Here is a 26539-nt window from a genome sequence, read left to right on the forward strand (position 1 = left end):
TGAGTCATCCAACTTAGTTCTTTTTCAAGATTGTTCTGGAGACTGCTAAATCTCTCAAACAAGCTGCAGCTGATGAAAGCGTGCCCCAAACCTATCAATAAAAGGACCAAGACCCAGCACTAACACCCACTCTGTCTTGCTTCATAGCTGGGCCTTTCCTGGGCACCTCCAAGCCCAATACAAATAGCAAATAGTAGCCCTCTGCAGATCCCTATGTAGCTCCTGCTGTGTGATCCCACGCAGTGGCTGACTTTGCACCTCCCTGAAAGCCCTAGAGCCAGTGCACCCGGTGGACAGCTTCAGACCACAGCAGATTACAACTCTACACATCCACAAGTGACACACTCACAGGGGCAAACTCAGTGAGCACCAAAGCCTTACTGAAGCAAGTCCTGCTCCACAAGGATGTTTCCTGCACAACAGCTCTCTCTCTGTAGTCACAGCTGGTCCTCACAGCCAATTGGCTTGAAGGTCAACTCCTCCCAGTGATGCCAACAGCAAACAAGGCTCAACTACAAGCCCACACAGGGATGCACCTAGAGTGCCCAGCTCAGGTGACTGGGGAGGCTGAGCCCCTGGGCCCTATAGGACAACTACTACATAGGCCACTCTACAATTCCAGGAGACATAGTAGCTCTATCTAATACATAGAAACAAACACAGAGATACAGCCAAAATGCAGAGACAAAGAAACATGTCACAAATGAAAGAAATGGAAGCTAGCAAACTACTGGATACAAAGTTCAAAACCATGGTTGTAAGGTTACTCAAGGATCTTCATGAGACTTTCAAGGATCTTAGTGAGAATGTCAAAGACATGAAAAAGGACCAGTCAGAAATTAAGCATACACTAAGTGAAATGAAGAATAATTTACAGGGATTCAACAGTAGAGTAGAGGATTCTGAGAATCAAGTCAACGATTTGAAATATGAGGAAGCAAAAAACACCGAATCAGAAGAACAAAAAGAAAAAAGAATCCAAAAAGAAAGTGTAAGGAGCCTCTGGCTTCAAGCATACCAACATTCGCATTATGGGGTGCCAGAAGGAGAAGAGAGAGAGCAAGATATTGAAAACCCATTTGAAGGAATAATAACAGAAAACTTTCCCTACCTGGTGAAAGAAATAAACTTACATGTCCAGGAAGCGCAAGTCCTCTTACAAACAAGAGGAACCCAAACAGAACTACATTAAGACACATCATAATTAAAACACCAAGGGTTAAAGACCAAGAGAGAATCTTAAAAGCACCAAGATTTCAAGGGAGCATCCATATGACTGTATCAACAGAAACTTTGCAGGCCAGAAGGGAATGGCAAGAAATATTCAAAGTGATGAATAGTAAGGACCTACAACCAAGATTATTCTACCCAGCAAAGCTCTCATGTAGAATTGAGGGCCAGATAAAGAGCTTTGGAGAAAAGAAAAAGCTAAAGGAGTTCATCAACACCAAACCAATATTACATTAAAGGTTAAAGGGTCTTCTTTAAGAAGAGGAAAAGGAGGAGGAGGAGGAGGAAGGGGAAGAGGGGGAGATAAAAATATGAACAATAAAATGGCAACAAATACTAGTACATATCTATCAACAACTGAATCTAAAAAAATCAAAATAAATGAACAAGAAACCTAATGAACAAAATAAACTGGTGAATAAAATAGAATCAGAGGCATGGAAGCATGGAACAGACTGACGAATCTCAGAGGGAAGAGGGAAGGAGGGAGGGAAGAGGCCAATCTTTGCCTTAAGCAAGCCCTGTCCATTGTTTCTGTGCATCTAGGCCAGTGATGGTGAACCTATGACACCCGTGTCAGAGGTGACACGTGAACTCATTTTTTTGGTTGATTTTTCTTTGTTAAATGACATTTAAATATATAAAATAAATATCAAAAGTATAAGTCTTTGTTTTACTATGGTTGCAAATATCAAAAAATTTCTATATGTGACACGGCACCAGAGTTAATTTAGGGTTTTTCAAAATGCTGACACGCCGAGCTCAAAAGGTTCGCCATCACTGATCTAGGCTAATACACTTTTGAAATGCCCCCTTTCAGACATCTCAAGAAAGCACATAATCTTAAGTACCCTGTAATTGCATCCCTGAGTTGCTTTTCTTCCACCTCCATGTAATCTTTCGTAAATTCCCTCCTTAATTTCTAAAGCATAAAAGAAACTGCAAACTGTTATTCTTAGAAGCATTTATCTCCATCCGTTGAGATCTTGATCCCTCTTTTTGGCTCAAATAAATTTTTATAAAACACTAGAGGCTGGTTGGCCGCCACAGTAAGCATCATAGCGACCGGTCGTTCCATCATTCTGGTCGCTTGGCTCTTATTTATATAGATTTCTACATGTTTGAACATTTCTTTATTAGCTGTAATAGGTTTTTTGTGTATTCTTTAGGATCTTTTTGAGAATTTAGTTGTTCAGTGGGGCAATCTGGGTTTGTCACTTCAAATAGCAATAATTCTCTCACTGCTTCTTTCTAAGGCAAATATGATAAACCCAACATTACTTCTGTATAAAAGTTTTACCAAAATAACTTTGAATAAGAGTTTTTCCCACTAATACTCTTAAAAGTCTACATGGCTATTTGAAAAAGATTAGAAGATGTATTTTATGAAAATGGAGTATTAGCTTCTGTTTCCTATCATTTTAAATTTTCAACTTCATGTATTAAAAAATCATTAAATCCTAGAAACTGATTTTATTTTTTTGAAACTATGATACAAAAATGTTTTAACATTTCCTTTATATTTGTCTATCTTTCAATTTCTTTAAATACTATCTTATGCTTCCATGATAAGATCAAATTCCTTTTAAGTTTTAAAGAAAACCAAAATGGCTCATTTATCCCTTAAAATAAAGTTTGCTAAAACCAGTACTTGAGATTTATAATATTCAAAAACATATACAGTCGATTCTTGCTACCTCCTTGAACAGATTTTTTGAAGAGAAAAGTTTCTATTTTATACTCATATTTTATAAAATTCTATATTTATTAAATATTTAAAGCAACTTAATTATTATAAGCAGATATTAAATATAAGTAACTCAAATTATTTCTCAACCCAGTGGTTTATGTTGTTTTAAATAATTCTGTAACTTTTAAAATATCTTAAATAGAGTCAAACATGTTCCCTTATTAAATAATAATAGCAATTAAAATCCTTCCCCACAGGTTCCACTGTCTTTCCAAACACTTATTTTCTTTTTCTATTCTGGACCTTACTAGTTTTTCCCAAGTCCTCATAAAGTACTGAAGTCAGAATTGGACATATTAGAATATAACTTCCCTCTAATTCTGCAAAATCATAAAGACCTCAGCTAGTTCATGCATGAAATAAACTGGTGGGGGGAAAATCATACATTTCTGATCCCCTGAACAACACATGATTTAAAGAATAATTAAAACTTAAACTTCCAATGATTAGATATTGACATGCTGCTAGCAAAAATCAAATACACTTACCCAATTCAGAAGAGAATTTCATGTTGCCTTTTTCTGCATCTTCAATATGATTATCCATCACATCATCAATCTTGTTTGCTTTGAACTGTAATTCTAATATTCGACTTGGGCCTCGGGTGAAACGGGGATAGAATTTTTTGGGGAATGGCCCATGGGGCCCAGACCCCTTGATGGGCACATTCTTAAGTGGCTGAGTCACTTCACTGAAGTTGAAATAAACAAAAAGCAAAACCGTCCAGGTCGCAGATGTAAAAAGGCATCCATAACAGAAATACCGAACTGTGATGCTTCCCATTATAAACCTAGCATAGCTGAAGGGCCATTTTCAGTTTCCTAAAAGAGAAGGATAGATAAGTTAGACACTTCAGGATATCTGTAAATCATCCACCAAGTTCATATTCAATGTTTCTCAAACTAAGCTGTATTTCTGAACTATTTACTTAGGATCCCTATGCATACTATTAAAGATTCAAATGGAAGAAAATATGAGAATAGCCAAATTAAAAAATAAATGCAACAATTAAAAACAAAGGCCAATGAGTTAATGCTCAGAAAACCAATGGCAGCAAAACAGCTGACTTATTCACCTGTCCACGTTAATGGATACTGCCCCACCTTTGTTCTGGATTGCTTTCAGTGTGGTGTTTTTTCAGATTCTAACTTTTAATGAGGGAAATACCAGTCCAACATGTGTGATGACAGTACCTAAGATCCCTTCCAACTATAAAAGTACAACTCTTTTAACCCAAGGATCTTAAAATCTGTTATTAAAAATAAGCAACTAAAAAAATAGTTCTACTTTCTAATCAAAGATTAAGCCTACCCTAATGCCTACTCTAGATTAAACAGTTACATTTTAAATAACCAAAAGCGCTGTGGACGAAAAGAGGCCACATGCTAACCTGACTAACTCTGGGAAGGCCTGCATGGCAGCCTTGCAAACTCAACAGACCTAACGTAACCACAAAGGATGGTCTAAAATTAAAACCTTTACTTAAAAAGCAGTTTACAGTGGACTAGAGGCCTGGCACACAAATTTCGTGCATGGGTTGGGTCCCTAGGCCTGGCCTGCGATCAGGGCCATCTTCCCCAACTGCCCACAGCCAGCTCCACCCCCCACTGCCACCCACCTCCAGTTCCCCGTTCACCATCGGGCATTCGGAGCCTGCTGGCCGGGGGGAGGGACCAAGAGGTTGGCTGTTCCCTCCCACTTGCCAGCCCCCCCCCCCGCCCCCCGCTGCAGGTCACCCTCTGTGTGGGGCAACCCGCAGGTGTGGGCCTTGGCCTGGCACTGCCTGCGTCCCCCGCCACCCACTCCCGGTTCCCCATTCACCATCAGGCAATCAGAGCCTGCAGGCCGGGGAATGTGACCGAGAGGTGGTCAGTGCACCTCATAGTGACTGGTCAAGCGGTCATTCTGGTCATTCTGCCATTAGGGTCAATTTGCATATTACCCTTTTATTATATAGGATTGTTATGTCCTAGGCCAGTATCTTCCCTGACAAAGATCAACTTAGATCTTTACTGAGCCTACTGACTTTTTGAATCTAAGATAACATAACTTTGGAAAGTCAGGGTAACTTTTAACTTCCCTTTTTCTGGACCCCTCTGGGCACAACATATGGCACCAGGGCAGGGACTACAAATCCCTCATTGTTATTGTTATCGGGTTAATTGTTGACTGTTATCTATCCTGTACCCACCTACGTAAAAGAAGCATGGTGTCTATCATTTTATCTTTTATCCAATCCTAGAGGTTTCCCGGCTTTGCTTTCCCTCCCTAATCTATCACAAATGGATTCCCTCTAACCCACTTACATCTCCACCTTAGATGGTAAAATAGGTGAAAAACCCCATTCTCCAGAGCATTATCTCAATTTGTTGAGCTTCTGCTTCCCAGCAATTGTCGACAGTTTGACTCAAATAAACTCACAAAAATTCTTCACAGATTTGAATGTTTTCATATGTTAACAGAGTTCAAATAATTCTATTTCCCCTCTCCTTATGATGTTCGATAAACAACAGAATATTGAACCAATTCATGTTTCTCTCACATCGATAGTTCTCTGTCTTTCCCTCTCTTCCACTCTCTCTAAAAATCAATGGAAATATGTCCCTCCCTCTCCCAGGTATTTTTCTGGGAGGCAACCAAGTTGGCTGCCTGGTTTGAAAAAAAAAACAATGGAAAAATATCCTCGGGTGAGGATTAAAAAACAAATAACATAGCACTGAAGTTTTCCCTACTGCCAGGTGGAAGGGAAGCCCAGGAGTGGATGCATGCCACCGCAAGGCAGATGGTGACGGAGAAAATGGACCCTCCCAGGAATTCCTAACAGGTCAACATGCCTACCCCTGCAGCGGGAACTTCCTCAGCTCATGCCCCTCCCCTCACCAAACACCTGTATAAAAAGAAGTGCCTCCCTCCCTGTTGGCGCGAATCCACTGGCCCTGCCTTTGGGGCTTGTGGGGCTCGCCCGAGAAGGCGGACTAAACCTTCTCTTTTCCCTTTTTGACCGGCTTGATTCTGTTTCCTGCATCACGAACTTTACATCTACACTTTTTGATATCTGGTCTTCATGGAGGCCTCACAAAGCTTCCTGAGGAATTCTCTGTAAAGAGACCAACATACATACAAAATAGTCTCACAGAATAGTAGGGCACAGAAACCCTATATAAGTAATGTACAAATACAAGAAATCTATGAAGAAATACAATGCATTACTCCTTATTTCTACAGTATGAAATAATTTTAGGAATAGTAGTATTACCACCACCTCAAATCCAAACAAAGCAAATCAGCATTGTTTAAGTCCAACTTCAAAAATTAAGCCGCTAGTACGTTATGCCACAAGTCTAGAAGATGGTCAGTAAATAGCTCAGTTCTTGCCAACCAAGTAGTTATTTTACCACATGTCAATTCAAAAGCTTAAAAAACAAACAAAACAACAGCAACACCCAAACAAACAAACTCTCCCACTACAATACCAAAGAAGCGGGAAATGACTGCAGCTCAGAAGGAAAGTCAGGCAACAGTGAAAGTGCTGTCCTGTCAGCTGTTAGCAAATGAAAAAAATGCACAAAAAACAACTGCTTTATTTAGAAGTGGAAGAAAATATTCTCTAAGTAATGTGAATGGAGCCATCAAAGAAAATAAGACAAAAGGTTGCAAATTTGCCACTTTGCAACAAAAATGTAAAGAATAGAGACATTTAGGTAAAACATTAGATTTTTAAACTAAAACACATTCTAAGTTCCTAAAATATTCACTTGAGGGTAGGCAAAAGCCAAGCAAACAACATCAAAAACAAAAGTACCATTTCTTGAAAAGGCCATGGAATTCTGAAGTACACAGGCTGCTGATTCCAATAAGAAACTATACACCTAAGGAGCCAATCCCTTTCTTCAACTATATAATGAGATTTCTATTTAGATTGTTTCCTCAAACCATTCTAGGCCTTCCCACTTCCATACTGGCCACCTTAAACCCAAACACAGAAGGGAACCATGCAAAAGGGACAGAGAGGAGAAAGCCAACCAATTCTTCCTTAACCACAGGAAGAAGCCAGAGGACTCTTCCATCAAGCAGCTCTGACCAACAGATGGACACTCTGACATTAATCCACATGTTTTCCTTTACCCCAAGTCCCACCAGCTTGTTGGGCAATGTCCAGAGCCCTTCAAAACCCATCTTTAAAATTTCTTCATTCATGTTCCTCCTATAACCGTCACCCATATTCTATTTAAGTAACCCTGCCCCTACCCTGATTCACCATCGTTTGGAACTCATCTAATAAATAACCTCTTAAATCTTAAATTAAAGCCACACTCTGCCCACAACCCTGACTTCCCAGCGGTGTCAGTCTTATCCTTCAACTTCACTGCAGACAAAGTCCAGTCACGCAACCTTTCCTTTCTCGTACAGCTTATATTTCTTTTGTTTCTGTGTCCAGGTACACATCCCTTAATGTCTTTACTTTTTTCTCTACTTGCTTGGAACATGTTGGATAATATTAGAAAGTGCTAAATGCTAAGGGGTAAAATAAGACAGGGAAGAGCAATACGAAATGGAAGAGGGTGTGTGAAATTTTAGGTAGATGGCTAGGGAAGGTTTCACTGAGAAGGTGGTACTTGAATCAAGGCCTGAACAAATCAGTAAGCACTGCAAATACCTGGGAAAGAGCTGTCCATGCAAGGAAGCAAAAGCAAAGACCCTCAAAAGTAAGTGCCTGGTGGGGTCAGAGAGTATGCATCGTGTAGACCACATGCTCTGGTCACAAGACAACCACACAGATTAAAAACCAATCAATGACAAAAAAATAACTAGAAAAATGAAACATATTAATGGAAATTAGAAATTATTTAGAACCAAATAGTGAAAATACTTTTCAAAACTTATGAGATAAAGCAAACACCAAATTTAACTGTCTAAGAAATTAAAACCTCCAAACAAAAATCAAAATCTGAACATTTAATCTAATCTGTGCTAACAAAATAATGAATCCAGCATCTACAAAGTCTGTTTGCTATTCCTTCCATAGGCAATTACCTAGATCAAAGCAAATGTTTAAAGGTCAGTTAATACCAAAACTAGAGAACAAATTCTTTCAATAATAAACTTGAATAGTTAAGTAATCCAAAACTTCAGCAGTTAGATATCACTGTAATATATTTTTCAAAAGGTAAATGAATAAAAGGATAACCAGTTGTGTACACGAACTTTCAGGGAAATAAGGCAGTATGGTTTTATGTTTTTCTTTAGTCATGGTCTGGTAGTTGCTCAGGGACACCTCTAAGTTGAGAATCAGGGTTTTGCCAGGGGAATACAGAAGAATGAGGAGAGGTATGTGCAATGTGCTGATTAGAATGACAGACCACAGGTCAAAGCGAGGCAAGGAGAAATGTAAGGAGGCGAAAGAATGGAGCAGGATGAAAACTACGGATGGGCTAATCGTATTAGAGGTCCTGATGTCGCTGAATAACTGCTGAAGTTATGTTACCTAAGAGAGTGATCTGGAAAGACTGAGTGTTGTGGTTGGAAAATGAGCTGCCAACACTCAGACTGTGGAGAGGTACAACTAGTGATATATCTTTTCCAGATACGGAACTAGAGATTTTCTAAGAACAATTTGCCTATAGTGCAGGCACACCTGAAAACCAAACTTATTATTGCTACTGTTAGCATCTACTGTTGTTATGTAAAAAACTAGTGGCCCAGTACACAAAATTCATGCACATTAAAAGGGAATTAATTAGAGGAAATAATTTAATATTGCTATTTGCCCTTTATCTATAATAGAAGTGTCCGAAATGAAAGAAAATTAGTAAAAGGTATACGAAAATCTCCCTCCTGTCAGAGTCTGGGGCATGCTGCAGGACCCGGAGTCAAGTCCCCGCCCACCTGCACACACCACGAAATCGCACGAGACCCAGACCCGGCAGGCCCCACACCCGTCAAGCCCCGCTGGGCTGGGAGGCACAGCCTCAGGTCCCCCAGCCCAGCACTGGGCGAAGGGTGCGGCCTCAGGTCCCCTGGCCCTGGCGCCAGGGCGGGGGGCGCAGCCTCAGGTCCCCCAGCCCTGGTGCGAGGGCGTGATGACCATTTGCATATTAACTCTTTATTATATAGGATTATATAGGATGTGTTGTGGTACACTAGATCACAGAAGTCTAAAGTGTCATGAGATCTCAATCCATTTAAATCCCTGCATCATTATCTGATTAGAATGAGGGGTATTTCTCAACAGCACAATAATTTGAGCTAAGACCCATTTTGGGATGCTTTTCACAGTCAGTTTTTCTCAACAAAGAATGCAGCATACACCAGCTACTAAATTATGCTCCATAAAGTAGTTAAATCATGTCAAGTTCACTGAGACAATTCCTGTTATGCAATGTCACTCTATACATGATACTTTAAATCAGCGGTCGCCAACTGGTGGTCTGCAGATCACTGGTGGTCCGTGAGGTCCAAAAGGTTGGCGACCACTGCTTTAAATCATTCCATTAATCTTCTACTCATAGTCTATTAAATATACTGAAGAATCCAACATTTTTCTTCTGAAAAATCATGAAATAATCCTAAAGGAAAGACTAATATCTACCACAGTAGGAGCTCTATATGCCAGACACCATGAAAGGTGCTAAGGATTTGTATTTTAGGCTCTATCATACTAAAAAAAAAAAAAAATTTTTTTCAGAAAATAAAGATAAGCAAAAAATTAAAAACCACCAGAAATCTCACCACTATTAATGTTTTGCTGTAAATTCTACTACTTATTTTTAATCTCTCCATATTAGCTATAAAACATTATACCACTATCGGCACTTACTGAAAAATAAATTTAATGAACTCAGGTTAGTGGCATTATTGATACTTTTCTGGTTACTTCGCTTTATTTAAAACATTTTCTACAAAGAACATATGTATGCCTTTAATAATCAAGGCAAAAAAATTATTAGGAAAAAACTTCCTAACTTAAAAAATATAAGAACAGATTGGAGAGGATTAAATGTTAAGGCTTTGAATCTCAGAAGCAAATGGGGATTTTAGCTAAAAGGAAGTTATTTAATCCCATTAATTTGTCAAAAATTTAAGAATAAAATCTGAACAATGAACATTCTAAAGCATAATTTGAAAAACTGTTTTTCTTCTATGAACCACTAACTAGTTTGAAATTTGTGTGCCTTTCACCGTTCATCATTTTTTTACTACAAGACTAATGCAACATTCTAAACAAGACAGCTTCCATTTTCCTTTAATACAAAATAATTGTTATAACATTTAATGAAGTTTAAAATGTCTACCTTTAAATGTTACATTTTTACCTTTGAGTAGTTTCCAGCTATTTTCTCGTCAGGATACTCTCTATTCCAAAATGTCAAACAGCAAACATTTGTTAGGTTTTTCCATAAAAGAGGCACATCGGATTTTAATTCAGCTAGTCATGTGAGTACAAATACTGATATACAACAGTGCCCTTCCTAAATACCCCTGTGAAATTACCAGGTGATGACAACACAAAAGCACACATTATTATTTCTCATTTGTTATCTGCCCTGTAAGACTAGAAGAAAACATTGCCACCAACATGTTTCATAATTGCAAATAAGAGATTATTGAATGAGAAAAGGTTCAGAGCAAATTCCAGACATCATATGCTCTCCAGAAATAATCAACCCTTTGACATCCTCTGATATTTATGAATCTCCTCTAAGAAAATCTAAGGAGAACATAAACCTATGTAGTGTCTCTATTTTATAACTCAAATGCAAAGGAAAACTGCATGCTGATATTGACGGGAGAAAGAAGCAAAATTAATTAAATGCTAAAAAACAAACTAAAAAGGACAGACAACATGACAAAGCACCTAAAATAGCCAAACCTGGTATACCTACTTGGTCAGTGAATATGGGCTGGTAGAGGCTAACCATGACTCTTTAATGCCCTGTCTGATCTAATGCCCAAGCAGAACAGAGAAGCTCTCCCTGGTTAAGACAAGGAGAGGACAATAAGGAGAGGACATAAACACTTCATGGAATCATTACATTGCAGATCTTTCTAACCATACATTCTACTATAAATATTTAATCTGCTTTATTGGGATATCATATTTTAATAACTCATTTCTGACCCTATGTGCCACTCAAGGAAATGCCCTGACTGCACCTGTATTTATCTAAACAAAACAGCTCATACTCTGTCAACACAGGGGTCATAAAATCAAATGTAGTCAGAGGACAACCAGATAAATGAGGAAAAAGAGAGAAAAGGTAAGAGCGGTGGCAGTAACAGGGCATGTCCCTCACCTAAAGAAATCATTTGATCCAGTGATCCTACTTCTAGGAATATGTCCTAAACAAAACTGAAACACCAATCAGAAAGAATGTATGCATCCCTATGTTCATAGCAACACAATCTACAATAGCTAAGATCTGGAAACAGCCCAAGTGCCCATCAGTAGATGAGTGGATAAAAAAGCTGTGGTTGCCCTAACCGTTTGGCTCAGTGGATAGAGCATCAGCCTGCAGACTCAAGGGTCCCAGGTTCGATTCCAGCCAAGGGCAAGTACCTTGGTTGCGGGCACATACCCAGTAGGGAGTGTGCAGGAGGCAGCTGATCGATGTTTCTCTCTCATTGATGTTTCTAACTCTCTAGCCCTCTTCCTTCCTCTCTGTAAAAAATCAATAAATTAAAAAAAAAAAAAGCTGTGGTACATTTATACCATGGAATACACTGCAGGTGTAAAAAAAAAAAAAGGATCTCTTACCCTTTGAGACAGCTTGGAGGGATCTGGAGAGTATTATGCTAAGCAAACTAAATAAACTGATTAACAAAATAGATCCAGAGACATAGAAGCATTGAACAGACTCTGGAACCTCAGAGGGAAGGTGGAGGAGGGAGGGTGGGGGGGTGGTAAGAGATCAAAGAATCTGTATGTATATATATATATAACCCATGGACACAGCAGGCGGTGGGGGCGGGATAGAAGGGGTCAATGGGGGGAAAAGGGAGACATATGTAATACTTTCAACAATGAAGACTTAATTAAAATAAAAAGAAATTTAAATTCCAAAATTGCAAAAGCTCTGTTGATCAGCCAGCCTCCATAAAATAAATAGTATGAAAACACTTAGGAACCCCAAAATTATGCAAGCTATTATCTCTTGTTCTCATTCTGCCCACAAAAAGGGGATTAAACCCAAAGTACATCTAAAGAGGGTGATCACCCTCAAGAGAACTCAGTCTTAACTTTCCTATAACCAATCCCTGCCTTGCTTTCTTCTCCCTTCATATAATCTTCCTTATGTCCCCTCCTTAATTCCAAATGCATAAAAGAAGCTACAAACACATTTTTAAAAATATATATTTTTTTATTTCAGAGAGGAAGAGAGACAGAAACATCAATGATGAGAGGGAATCATTGATTGGCTGCCTCCTGCACATCAGACCGAGCCTGCAACCTAGGCATGTGCACTTGACCAAAATCGAACCTGGGACCCCTTAGGCCACAGGCCAACACTCTAACCACCAAGCCAAACTGGTTAGGGCTACAAACACATTTCTTCAAAGTATTTTTCTCTGTTGAGATCTTGGTTCCAGGAATATCCTCTGTTTGGCTCAAATTACTATAAAAATTTTCTACAGGTTTGGGTGTTCTTAGGTCAACAAAATTAAAAATAGAACTAGCCCTGACCAGCACTGAGTAATGGTTAGAGCACTGGCCCGAGGACCAAAGGGTATAGGATTTGATTCCCAGTCAAGGGCATGTACATGGGTTGCAGGTTAAACCCCCAAGCACCTGCAGGAGGCAACCAACCAACCAATGTGTCTCTCTCACATCAGGTTTCTTTTTTTTCTCTCCTTCTCTCTCTGTTACAGGCAAAAATAGAATATTGGGGACTAGCTATAAGATACTAGAGGCCCGATGCACGAAATTAGTGCCAGGGGCTCGGCCATCGAAATCCCTCGTAGCCTCAGCCAGCCCTCGCAGCCCGGCTTCATCCAGAAGGTCATTCTTCTGTTGGGTCTAATTAGCATATTATCTCTTTATTATATAGGATATTAACCTTGATTGTTTTGTTCTAATGAAAGAAAGTACATTCTGCTCTAGCTGGTTTTGCTCAGTGGATAGAGCGTCAGCCTGCAGACTGAAGGGTCCCGGGTTCAATTCCAGTCAAGGGCACATACCTGGGTCCCGGGCTCCATCCCCAGTAGGGGGTGTGCAGAAGGCAACCAATCAATGATTCCATGTCATCAGTGATGTTTCACTCTCTTCCTCTCCTTTCCTCTCTGAAATCAATAAAAATATATTTAAAAAAAAGAAAGGAAGCACATTCTAACCCAGCCGTGGGCAAACTACGGCCCGCGGGCCGGATCCGGCCCGTTCGGCTGTTCCATCCGGCCCACGGAGCCGAAAGAGCGGAGGGTTCTCTTGCTCTCCCCTCCGCTCATTCACCAGCAGCAGTGTTAACATGGCAACGTCGGAAACACGGCCGCAGCTCCTTCTTCTGAGTGGGTGGATTTATATCCGCCCATTCAGTAGAAGGAACTACCTCTCAATCTTCCAGAGGCTCCTTGTAATGCCCGCGGACGCGTCTCCCGACATCACCCTGGGAATGCGTAGACACCTCATCGTGGTGATGTAGGGAGGCACGCCCCTGGAGAGCACAGTATCAGAGCCTTTCTGAGGTAAGATTAAGAGCTCTACTCAAACACAATTTTTTCCTGTTCCCACATTCTGGACATCACAATGACTTGTTAATAAAACAACAAAGACTTTCAGCTGTAAAAATGCGTGCTACAGGGCATTTGTGTTAACATGCACCACTGCACATTAGCATCAACGCAAACATGATGGAAACCTGTGTACCCTGCATTAACCCTAGCTGCGCTGCATTGCAGTACTGCACCACACTGCAACAGCAGCACGGCTAGTGTGAACGAACCCTCATTCAGTGGGTTGAACAAAAAGATGGTATAGAAATGTGATGAACTAAAGATTTTATTACAAAATCGCTTAATTTCAGGGTTTCAGAAGTAATTGGACAAATGAAAAATTGAAAATCAAATGTTCATATCTAATACTTGGATGAAACCCTTTCCTGGTAATGACAGCCTGAAGTCTTGTCCTTATGGACATCACCAGATGCTGGGTTTTCTCCTTTGTAATGCTCTGCCAGGCTGTCACAGTAGGGGTGTATATATATATATAATATCCTGCCATTTCCAGCTTTTAATAAGAAAAACTGTTGCAATGGGCATTTAAAAGTGGCACTTGGTTGTTTTTATAGAGTCCAGTGGATGCAATCTGACATTGATAATGGGCTCTTTCACACTATGTGCACTGCGGCTGTTTTTTGCCAGTAACGGAAGTGCTAGTGGTAACTACTGGTTACCCATGTTTTGCACTGCCCTAGCACCTCCCATACAAGTGTGTCTGGAAGGCACAGCAATGTGCAGCTATGTGTGTTACCATAAACAAAGGGCCTGTGTGAAAGATACACAGGTTTCCTATGGAGGAAAGGGGTTGTTCTCCATGGTCAGGGTGTGCCTCTGTCCCATGTCTGAACTTTTTCATATGATTTTGTTATATATATATTTTTTAGAAGACCAAAAATGTTATAGTAGAGCAAATTTAATCACTTGTTTTTATACTTTACTGTCTTATTTTAGTAAAGAATTTAATAAGAGAACGGTACTGTTGGTTTTAGCCCAGTATTAAACATGAGTGGACCAAAGAAAAGGAAAGTGGACAGTGAATGCCGAGTGTTTAAGAGGGAGTGGAAAGGAAAGTGGACAGTGAATGCCGAGTGTTTAAGAGGGAGTGGACAACAAAATATTTTTTCACCGAAGTCCGATCAATGCCGGTATGTCTGATATGCCAGGAAACACTTGCAGTCTTCAAAGAGTACAATCTCAGCCGTCACTTTGCCACAAAGCATGGCAACTATGCTAGCAAGCAGTCACCTCAAGAACGGGAGGCTACTGCACAGAGGTTGATGGCTAAATTACAGGCTCAGCAAAATGTCTTTCACAGACAAACTGCAATTCAAGAGACAACTACCAAAGCAAGTTTTATGCTATCATTCAAATTAGCAAAAGCTAGCAAACCTCTCTCTGAAGGCGAGTTTTTGAAAGAATGTATGATAGAGACAGCAGGTTTCTTGTGTCCAGAGAGAAAAGGCAAGTTTGAAAAACTCAGCTTATCGCGCAGGACAGTGACTCATCGAGTGGAACTGATTGATGAAGACTTGGCCAGCAAGTTAAATAGTAAGGCAGAGTTCTTTAAGTTTTATTCACTAGCACTGGATGAAAGTAATGACGTAAAGGACACTGCTCAGCTCTTAATTTTTATCCGAGGGATTAGTGACAATTTTGAAATTACGGAGGAGTTTTTAGCCATGGAGCCACTGAAAGGAAAAACACGGGGAGAGGACTTGTATGACCGGGTGTCTACTGTCATCGAGAAAATGAAGCTACCATGGAGTAAACTTGCTAATGTCACGACAGATGGATCTCCAAATTTAACTGTAAAAAATGTTGGACTGCTAAAAAGAATTCAGGATAAAGTGAAAGAGGAGAACCCTAACCAAGATGTTATTTTTCTTCACTGTATTATTCACCAGGAATCATTGTGCAAGTGTATATTACAACTTAACCATGTTGTTAATCCAGCTGTAAAGCTTGTTAATTTCATTCGAGCAAAGGGACTTCGGCACCGTCAGTTTATTAAGTTTCTGGAGGAAACTGATGCGGATCACCACGACTTACTTTACCCTCTCGTGTCCGCTGGTTGAGTTTGGGCAAAGTTTTCCAACGAGTGTGGGAGCTCAAAGAAGAGATTGGTGCATTTTTGAAATTAAAGGGGAAGTCTGACGAATTTACTGAGCTGAGTGACAAGAATTGGCTGTGTGACTTTGCATTTGCTGTAGATATATTTTCACATTTGAATGAGCTAAATGTGAAGCTACAGGGAAAAGATCAGTATGTACATGACATGTACACTAATGTGAAAGCCTTTAAATCGAAGCTGATTTTCTTTTCCAGACAAATTTCAGACAAAGTCTTCACTCATTTTGCCACACTAGCCACACAGAAGGAGACCATCCAAAACGTGAAGAAATACAGCAAATCACTGGATGACCTGCATGCAGAATTCTGTCGTCGGTTTTCTGATGTTGAAAAAATTGACCAGTCACTTCAACTGGTGGCCTGTCCTTTGTCACAAAACCCTGAAACAGCACCAGAAGAGGTGCAACTAGAACTCATCGATCTTCAGTCTGACTTTGTCCTAAAGGAGAAATTCAGCTCTCTTGAACTAAGAGACTTTTATGCTTCACTTAATGAAGCCACTTTTCCAAACATCCAGAGGATGGCACAGAAGATACTGGTGCTGTTTGGGTCAACCTATGTTTGCGAGCAGACATTTAGCGTCATGAACATCAACAAAGCCCCTCACAGATCCAGCTTAACTGACGAACACCTCAGGTCTATCCTGAGAATAGCCACAACAAAACTAACTCCAGACTTTGATGCATTAGCTAAAAAAGGAGACCAACAACACTGTTCCCACTGAAGTTGATGTTTTAAAGACCAAAAACCTTTCAACCCAGTCTACATTGCCATCTACATCTACGTCCCGGGCATAATTTGGAAGTTGCACTAAAGAAAATGTTTAATTTACTGTTTACACATTTTGTTCTTTTCTATTTGTTTTAGTTTTAAATTATTTTATTATATTTAAGTTTAATTTGAAAGGCTTTTGTACCTTTCCTTTGTTAGGCAATTTTATTTTGCCTTTGCCATCTTCAACATAAGGTATGTTATTGTGCTATGATTCCTCCATTTTTTGAAGTTTCAAATTATAATAATTAGTGTTTACATTCTTGTTAAAATGTTTGAAATGAATAAAACTATTGAAATAATAATAAAAAAGATCGTACCCTTTTATGTAATGATGTTTACTTTGAATTTATATTAGTTCACACAAACACTCCACCCATGCTTTTGTTCCGGCCCTCCGGTCCAGTTTAAGAACCCATTGTGGCCCTCGAGTCAAAAAGTTTGCCCACCCCTGCTCTAACCTGACCTGGGAGTTAACCTTGGAATGTGGTCCATTCTTACTGGAGAACTGCCTATGATCATGGAAAGATTAACAACCTTGTTACCCAAACAATGGAGTCCTGCCCCAGCCAAGCTGTCTTCTTCACTCCTGTAATACCCATTTTGAATGCCTATTCTTATTCCTCTGCCTGGTTCCCCAAGTAATCTTTGTCCTACCCCGTATAAGCAGCTGGCTTATGAGGGCATACAGAGCAGATTTTCGTGGATGTCCTGCTGCTTTCCCATACTGCTGGCACTATTGGAATAAATGCTCATATGGTTCAAATCTGTCTCTGCTTAATTGGTTCAATACTGACAGGCAGCCCAGACCCACTGGTTGTCTAGTTTGATCTCCCTCTCCCTTCCTCCTTTCCACTCTCTTTTTAAAAGTAAATAAGTAAATAAATAAATAAAATCATCCAGCCAGTATGGGTCAGTGGTTGAGTACTGACCCATGAACCAAGAAGTCGCTGGTTCGATACCTGGTCAGGGACATGACCAGGTTGCAGGCTCAATCCCCAATAGGGAGCATGCAAGAGGCAGCCAATCAATGATATTTCTCTCTCTCTATCCGCCCTTCCTCTCTCTCTAAAATCAATAAAAACTTATTTTAAAAATAAATAAGGAAAGAAAAAAATCAAGGGAAAAAATATCCTTAGGTGAGGACTAACAAAAAAACAAAAAATAGATTTACATACTACACAACTTACATACTAGACAACCTACACTGGTGATAGATTAGGAAGGCTTTCTCCCACCTTCCTAATCTATCACCAATGGATTTCATGTAACCTATTTATGTCTCCTCCTTTGTAATGTATAAAACAAGATTTTTAAAATGCCATTCTTTGGAGCATTATCCCAATACATTGATATTCTGTTTCTCGGCAATTGTCAACAGTTCGGCTCAAATAAACATAAAAATAATTTATAGGTTTGAATTTATTTACATTAACACTAGCACTTGCACTTCTGGGTATTTATCCTAAAAATCCAAAACACTAATTTGAAAAGATATATACACCCTTATGTTCACTGCAGCATTCTTTACAATAGCCAAAATATGGAAGCAACCTGAGTGTCCAAATGCATAAAGAAGTGGTGCATGTATACAAGGGAATATTACTCAGCAGTAAAAAAATCTTGCCATGTGCTACAACATGGATGGACTTAGAGGGTATTATGCTGTTAGGTGAGTCAGACAGAAAAAGACAAATACCGTGTTATTTCACATTTATGTGGAATCTAAAAAAACAATAAATGAATGAATAAGACAGAAACGATACAGAGAACTGATAGTCTCCAGATGGGAGGTGGGTTAGGGAAATCTTGGTGAAAAAGGAAAAAGGGATTAAGAAGTACAAATTGATAGTTATAACAATAGTCATGCAGATATAAAGTACAGTATAGGGAGTACCATATATAATAAAAGCCTAATATGCTAAGTGTCCAACTGTTAGTTTGACCGTTCGATCAGTCGCTATGACGTGCACTGACCATCAGGGGACAGACACTCCAACTGGTAGGTTAGCTTGCTGCTGGGGTCCGGCTGATTGGGACTGGGCAAGACAGTCCTGGTTTGGGATGCCCTGGATCAATCAGTGCACAGGGCCTTTTCTGCCCGACCCCCGCAGGCCAGGCTGAGGGACTCCACCAGTGTACGGATTCATGCACTGGGCCTCTAGTGGTTAATAATGTAAATGTTAAGAGATGTCCAAACCTGTAGAGAATTTTTGTGAGTTTATTTGAGCCAAACTGACAGCATATGCTGGGGAGTAGGATCTCAAATACTCCCAAGTATAACAGTACAGCAGTTTCTTTTTTTTTGCTTCTTTTAAAAAATATATATATATTTTTGATTTCAGAGAGGAAGGGATGGGGGAAGAGAGAAATATCAATGATGACAGAGAATCACTGATAGGCTGCCTCCTGCATGCCCCCTACCGGGGACTGAACCTGCAACCCGGGCATGTGCCCTTGACCAGAATTGAACCAGTCCACAGGACGATGCTCTATTCACTGAGAGAAACTGGCTAGGGTTGCAGTTTCTTTTATGCATCTGAAATTAAGGAGGGAAAAGGGAACATTACGTGAAGGTGGGAGAAAGCAAGGCATACAGGGATTGGATTATACGATAGTTAAGATTATTTGCTTTCTCTGGAGAGTGGTTAAGTCTTAGTCTGAAAGGGTGGCTCATGCATTATAAGGATGGGTCTATAAAAAAAAAGGAGGATGGGTCTAAAAAGAGGCATTTTCTAAGGTGTGCGAACCTAGATATAAAACCAATGGTCAGGCTTGCTTACAGCAAAGATAAACCCCTTACTAAAGTCACTATATTCCTGGGACATGACTACCCCCACCATGACCTATCCAGTTAGGAATTTATGATCAGATCACCCTGTGTGGTTACTTCCCATAAAATCCCCTTTTTTTGGTCCACACTTCATAAGGTATATAAGTGTATAATCACTATATTATACTAGTATACCTAGAATGAATATAATAATGTATGTCAACTATAATTTAAAAATACATTAAAAATTTTTAAATAAAAAAAGGGGGTAACTTTTGCTTAGAAGCTCAATCCTAACCTTAGAACAAGAGAAGCTGGGCAAACTGAAAATAAATGACACTTTTGGACCCATCAGAGAACTAAAGTTACAGGGCAAACTGCCACCCAAACCTGGAGAGATACAGCTGAGATCTGCTTACCTGGAGCAAACGCTGCTGGAGCCATAAACTTGTGCTGGAGTTGGGTGTGAACTGGTATGAGCGTTAGAAACTCCAGAATGCAGTCCTGGGGACTGGCACACTTCTGTGGGCTTTATCTCCAGGAACCCCACCAGGTCCTCAAGGTGAAGGTGAAGATCCCAGAAAGATCCTCTGGTGACTCTGGCAGGAGAGGGAAAGAGTAACCACTGTGAAACAAGCCCAAAGCCTTCTCCATAAAAATGGTTGGTCTGGCCCTGCCAAGGCAAACTCTGGCAGGACTCGAAATTCCATAATCTAGGAGCTTTATTCATAGCAACATAAATTTATATTAAGTGGATGATGTTATAAATATCCACATAGCCCTTGGCAGAAAAAAGGTTTCCCACCCTGGCTTATTGGAAGATTGGGAACTCTTCAGCTAGGAAAGGAAGTAGTTTGCAAGGAGGAAAAGCTACACCTTGGAGAACCCTTGTGAAGGACACAGGCTGAGACTTAATTGGAAGATTACGGAACTCTTACACTTCCTCTTGCTCTACCACCAGAACAACAGTAAAATACACATTCTTCTCTAACCCACATTCACCACTGTTGACCACATTCTGGGCCATAAAACATACTTTAACAGGCATAAAAGATTAGAAATCACACAAAGTATGTTCTTAGACACAATGAAACTAAACTAGAAATCAATAACAAAACAAAAAAAACCCCAACCCTCAGATATCTGGAAATTAAAGCCTCAAGAAAAGTTTAAAAATATTTTGAACTGAAAACAAAATTTTTTGAACTGAAACTATAACATCACAATTTGTGGGATGCAGCAAAATGAAAAATTAGAGGAAAATTTATAGCATTAAATGCTCATATTAGAAAATAAGAAAGATCTGAAATCAATAACCTAAGCTTCCACCTTAGGAAACCAGAGATAGAAGACCAATTTAAGCCTAAGGCTACCAGAAGAAAATAAACAGAAGCCTATAAAATTTAAAACAGAAAAAATAAAAAAGAGAAAAGTCAATGAAACCAAAAGCTGGTTCTTTAAAAAGATCAATAAAATTGACAAATCTCTAGGCAGGCTGCTGTACAGACAGACAGACAGACCTGAGCAGAGCAAGAATGATGGGTCAGATACGGGGAAGGTCACCAGGATGGAAAGCCCCAGGTGCCTAGCAATGAACAATTAATTGTAGGGTGGGACCTCACCCCCAGGGTGCCTTTTCCTCCCATACTACAATGCTGGTCTTGCAGTTTAAACCCTGTGACCTTTCCTCCCTAGAGATAACATCTATGTCTCAGATGCATTTCAGCTCCAGGCCCAGATAAACAACAAAACCAGCCATGGATGACATCAGGACCAGCTGCATTGAGTAACAGGTCAGTCAATCAGTGGAGACCACAACCCTGACAGGACACACCTGGAAAACTGCTGAATATTCTATTAAGATATTTCCCTGGGACCTCCCCTAAAACCTCTGCCCTTAAAACCCTTCGGGCCCTGACCGGTTTGGCTCAATGGATAGAGCATCGGCCTGCAGACTCAAGGGTCCCAGGTTCGATTCCTGTCAAGGGCATGTACCTTGGTTGCGGGCACATCCCCGGTAGGGAGTGTGCAGGAGGCAGCTGATTGATGTTTCTAACTCTCTATCCTTCTCCCTTTCTCTCTGTTAAAAAAAAAAAAATCAATAAAATATATTTTAAAAAAATTAAAAAACAAAACAAAAAACCCTTCGGACAGAGGACTCAGTGTGCTCTCCTTCCAAGGAGCACGTCCCTGCCTTCCCCTTTCCTGGCCTGTCCCTCCAGGCCCCAGGCATATTACTATTAGCTTCCTCACTCCCAAGCTCCAAGGGCCCTTCCTTTACCTCTACAACTTGTTTCCTAAGCCCATTTCTTCAAGTAATTACTTTTTCTACCTCAGTAATTTACCCAGTAAATGTTCTCTTACAATTTGGGTCTGGACTCTGAATTATTTTCCAGCCAGAACCCAAGTACTGAGGTTGCAAAACCCAGGTTTGGTTTTGAAAGGGCGAGGACTACGCCCTCCACCTTGCCCCAGGGTAAGGGCTGTGCCCTCCATCTTAACTTGGCCATGTGCTCAGCAAGCTTCTTCCCCGAAGATAGTCAAGGGAAGTGCACGCCATCACTATGACCACATCCTGTGTAATGAGACACCGACTCGCGCCTGGCCAATCGGCAGGGCCCACAGTCCTTTCTCCTCCCCTTACCCCAAACCCCTATAAAACCTCTCTCCACACAGAGTTTTCTCTCTCTTGGCCACTGGAGCTTACCGTTGCATCGGTGAGTGTGGCAGGGGAGCCAAACCTAGGTTTGAAATGAATGACTCTTTGCTTTTGCATCGGACTCGCTGGCTCCCTGTGGGTTCTTGGGAATCATGAAATCTGGGCACAACAGGTTTGACCCCACCAGTCAGACACCTGGTGCTGGTTCCTGCCGCCTACCACAAGGCTACCCACTCATCACCCCACCTTCCCCAGAAGGGGGAGAAGATACAATTTACCAACATCAGAAATGAACGGAACATCACTAATGTTAACATGAATTAAAAGTATAATAAAGAAATTCGTACACTTTGAAAGGAACTGTGGGCCACGAGGCTGTGGTAGGCACAGGGGCGGGTCTTGGTCCATCCTCCACACCCCTGCCCGGTCCCTCCCATCACCCCACCCCCATGTCTGCTGGCAGGCCCGTTCCTGCCGCCGCCAGCCGCCGCTCCACGCGCTAACGCCGGCCCCGCTCACACCTGCTGATGGCATGGAGCAGGGGGAGGTGGAGAAGCTCTCAGGAGCAACCAGGGCTGGCAGCCGCAACTTACACCTGCTGATGGCACCGAGTGGTTTGGACTGGCGCCGGGCACCCGCAGTGCGTGCAAGCGGAGGCTCTGGTGCTGGCTGTGGGTGCAAGTGGGGTCAGCACCAGCAGCAGGTGCAAGCGCTGGCCAGGACCATGGTACACAGGAGCAAAGAATTTTCAGTAACCACCAGAGGCTCGCCCCGATTACAGTGACGGGTGCCCTGCCTTGGTCTCGTGCTCCCACTCACCTGCTCCACCATCCCGCCATGGCCAACACCTGCCATGTTCTGCACACGCCCCCTGGTGGTCAGCACACATCATAGCAACCGGTTGTTCAGTTGTTCCGCCATTCAGTCTATTTGCATATTAGCCTTTTATTATATAGGATGCTAATCATGCTCTGTTAACCATGACTGCCTTGTGTTGGTTAAAGAAAGCACATTTTTACCTGGCTGGGAGTTGTATGCCCCCAGGACCTTGGGGAGTCGACCTTGGAACTATTCTCATTCAAGAACTGCCTATTATCATGGAAAGGTTAACAACCTCGGTGCCCAAACAATAGAGTCCCACCCCAGTCTCTTACTTCCCCATGCCTGTAATCCCTACTTCCCCATGTAATCCTTGTGTATCCTATACAAGCAGCTGGCTTATGGGAGGTGCAGAGCAGATTTTCGTGGATGACCTGCTGCTCTCCCATACTGCCAGCAGCATTGGAATAAATGCTCATATATGATGCAACCCTGTCTCTGCTTAATTGGCTCAAGTAGTGACAGGCAGCAAGGACCCATTGATTGTCTGGTTACAGAAACAGTCCTATGCCTACAAATATAAAACTTAGGATGAAATGAACCAACTCCTTGAAACTACGAAAACTCACACAAAAACCTGCACACAAATATTTATAGCAGCTTTACTCATAATTGCCAAGACTTGGGAGCAATCAAGATGTTCCTCAAAAGGATGGCCCTAGCTGATTTGCTCAGTGGTTAGAGTGTTGGCCCTCAGACTGAAGGGCAGTGGGTTTGATTCCTGGTCAAGGGCACATACCTGGGTTGTAGGCTTGGCCTGGTCAGGGCACTTGCTGGAGGCAACCAATCCATGTGTCTCTCTCACATTGATGTTTCTCTCTCTCTCTCCCCCCTCTTCACTCTCTCTAAAAATCAATAGAAAAATATCGAGTGAGGATTAACAAAAAAACAAAAACAAAAAACAACAAATGAACAAACAAACATAGATCTAGACAGGAGGAAAAGAGGTGGGAGGAGGAAAAGAGTAAAGTGAGTCAAATATATGGATACAGGAGACTAGACCTTGGGTGGTTAGCACACAGTACTATATACAGATGATGTATTATAGAATTGTACATCTGTAACTTATATAATCTTATTAACCAATGTTACCCTAATAACTTTAATTTTTAAAAATGAGAAACAGAAAAGTTCATGAGGGGAATGCGGAAGATGGCTGCGTACGGGAAGGCAGGCTGCAAGATAGTGTGTGAGTGAGAGAACGAAAAGAGAGTGTGTGGACGTGCGGGGAGTGTCTATTTGTGAGTGAGAGACAGCTATATTCCCAGGAACTGTTGGGGACAGCCGGACCGGGCTCCCCTAACCGGGCAGCCTCTACTGCTGCTGAAATCTCTCCCAGAGTGACTGGCTCTGCCGCAGAGGCTGCACCATCTTGACGGGGTGAGTGGCTGTGATGGGAAGCCCAGCCTTTCCTTCAACCGGGAAGACTCGGATACCTCCCCGGTCCCTACAACCACCCAGGGACCAGTTGCAAACCCACAAACACTGGGTCTCAAGCAGCACGGAGCGGACGAGCCCTGCACCTTCTCATGGAAAGGTCAGACTTCACCTAGACCAGAGAAAGGTGAGGTCTGCGATCCAGGCTGGAGGGAGAAACATGCACAGCGGGATCTAGAGGTTCAGAGGAAGTCTGTGCCCCACAAAATCCGCGGCCACTGGGGTCAACGTAGTCCATGAATGTGGAAGGGGGTCCACAGGGCTGCTGGCAGAAGGGAACTCTAGAAATCAACCCATTGCTGGGATAGGCACAGGGAGGAAGCCTGAAGCTCTACTACTGTACCAGCTGCGCTGTGCCAGGGGGAAAAGACCTGTGCAGAGACGTGCATAGAGTTGCACGCAGTGCAGGAGGTGGGGGGTGGGGGGTGGGGAGTGGAGAAGTCACGAGTCCGCGTGCTTACTCTGGCTCTTTTTTCCCTTTAAATCCTTGCTTTTGATTACTAGGCCCAGTACATATGATCTCCCAATTAAAAACATTCTCAGAGACTGCAAAGGATGTGCTGGGCTGCATTTCTGGCGCTTTGGCCAGACGAGTCATGCTGTGCTGTCTGTTCCTAAAACACAGAGATAGGAAGGTACTGACATCAGGCCAGACCTTGAGATATGGTCTCATGGCCCCTTCCCAGCATGCAGGCCTTCTTTCTCAGAAGGCCCGGAAGTCTCATTCCAAATTTGGGAGACAAAAGACTGGAAAAAGTATAAATAGAGTTTCCTCCATATTGGGGGGCCCGGAATTTGAAAGACACATTTTTCTCTGGGCCGCCACAAAATTCAATAATAAAATGTAACTCCTGTAGTCTGGGCTGCAGTTCAGCCTCTGCTTCGGCAGGGTGCTGTAACTGTAGTCAGCTGGCCAGCTTAATAAAGGCTCTTAAATTTAAATTCTGAGTCGGTGGTCTATCTTGCTGAGTGAACCCATAACATTTGGAGGCCCCAGCGAGACTCCCGGCAGGGTTGAGAAGGACCCCCTATTTAGGGCAGGAGGCTCTCCTCCGACAGGGGTGAGAGGGACCCCCTATTTAAGGCAGGAGGCTCTCCCCCATTTATCTCCGGGCACGCAGCGAGATACCCCACATCCCTGTGGGGAACGACTACCAAGGAGGCCTCCAGTCTCCATCCCGGGTCCCAGGGAGGTGGAGGAGACTCCACCCAAAACTTTCAATTGGGAAACTGAGCCACCTGGACTCTTGAGAGAGGTAAGGAAGACCGGTCATTAAACTGAAATTAGGACGTCCCACAGAAGGACCTATACGGAGGGCTGGACGCAGCAGTACTCCTGGTCCTGACCCGCGGCCACAAAAGTGGCCGGGGTCCCTGATTTGTGCGGCTTTAGGCTGCACTGGGTTTGTCTGTTTGGTGTTTGTTGTCTTTGTTCTTTGTTGTCTTTGTCTTTGTCAAAATGGGACAGGGTCAGTCGTCTTCGTCGACCCCCTATCAATCAGGACCACTCCAAGTGAGTGGAAGGGGAGCTTGATCACCTCCCAGGAAGCCATAGAGCTCCCTTAGGCAATTAGTCAGGAATTGGTTAGATTGCTTAAACTCTGAGTAAACATTTGGTAGAAGTCAAAAAAAACTCAGACTGTCTGGTGTATGAATGTAAGTGTGAGAGTCTGTGTGAAGCGAAAGCTACTTTGTGCTGTCTGGCTGTACACATGAGAGTATTTGTTATCTCTTTCTATTGTTTGTTTAAAGATAGGGCAAACCCTCCTTTAAGGGGAAGACAGTAGAGAACTTTTAATTGCTTTGCTCTGATGTATAATTTTGCTGCATTAGGTTAAAATTTTAGAAGTCTAGGGTTAATTTAAAGGTAGTACATTTTTCTCATAGCCTGTGTAGGGTGAGGGAGAGGGACTGCTGGATTTTTATCATGTGGTCCCGAGACCTGCGATCTGCCTGCCCCTCCTGATAGATTTACAGTAGGTCTCTGTTGCGGACAGCATCCGCTCTAACCGGGGGAGGAAGGAGAGCTGAAAACTGCTCCGGAGTGGATGTGAGATAGGGTAGTGGCGGTAGGATTCACTAGACAGGGTAGTAGCCTCTCAGCCTGCTGAGATAGAGGAGCCTTAGGCTGGAGGCAGATAGGTCAAAAGTAGTAAAGAAGGAGAAGGATTTGAGCCTCTGGGACTTAGAGTAAAGAAGA

The 26539-nt window shown here is 41.9% G+C and overlaps 1 protein-coding gene across 2 annotated transcripts in view; it reads right to left on the minus strand.

Annotated features, from left to right (window-relative positions):
- The window catches only part of GALNT11 (polypeptide N-acetylgalactosaminyltransferase 11), an 88735-nt gene that overhangs the window by 41777 nt on the left and 20419 nt on the right, over positions 1-26539 (minus strand). For both annotated transcript variants that reach the window (XM_081101733.1, XM_081101732.1), the window contains exons 2-3: positions 19784-19963; positions 3469-3801 (exon numbers count right to left, since the gene is read on the minus strand). In XM_081101733.1, coding sequence (XP_080957859.1) covers positions 3469-3763 — 295 coding nt within the window. In that variant the 5' untranslated portion in view covers positions 3764-3801; positions 19784-19963. The remainder of the gene's footprint in view (positions 1-3468; positions 3802-19783; positions 19964-26539) is intronic.

This window comes from Myotis nattereri, assembly GCF_964212035.1.
Source record: "Myotis nattereri genome assembly, chromosome: 11".
NCBI classification, from domain to species: domain Eukaryota; kingdom Metazoa; phylum Chordata; class Mammalia; order Chiroptera; family Vespertilionidae; genus Myotis; species Myotis nattereri.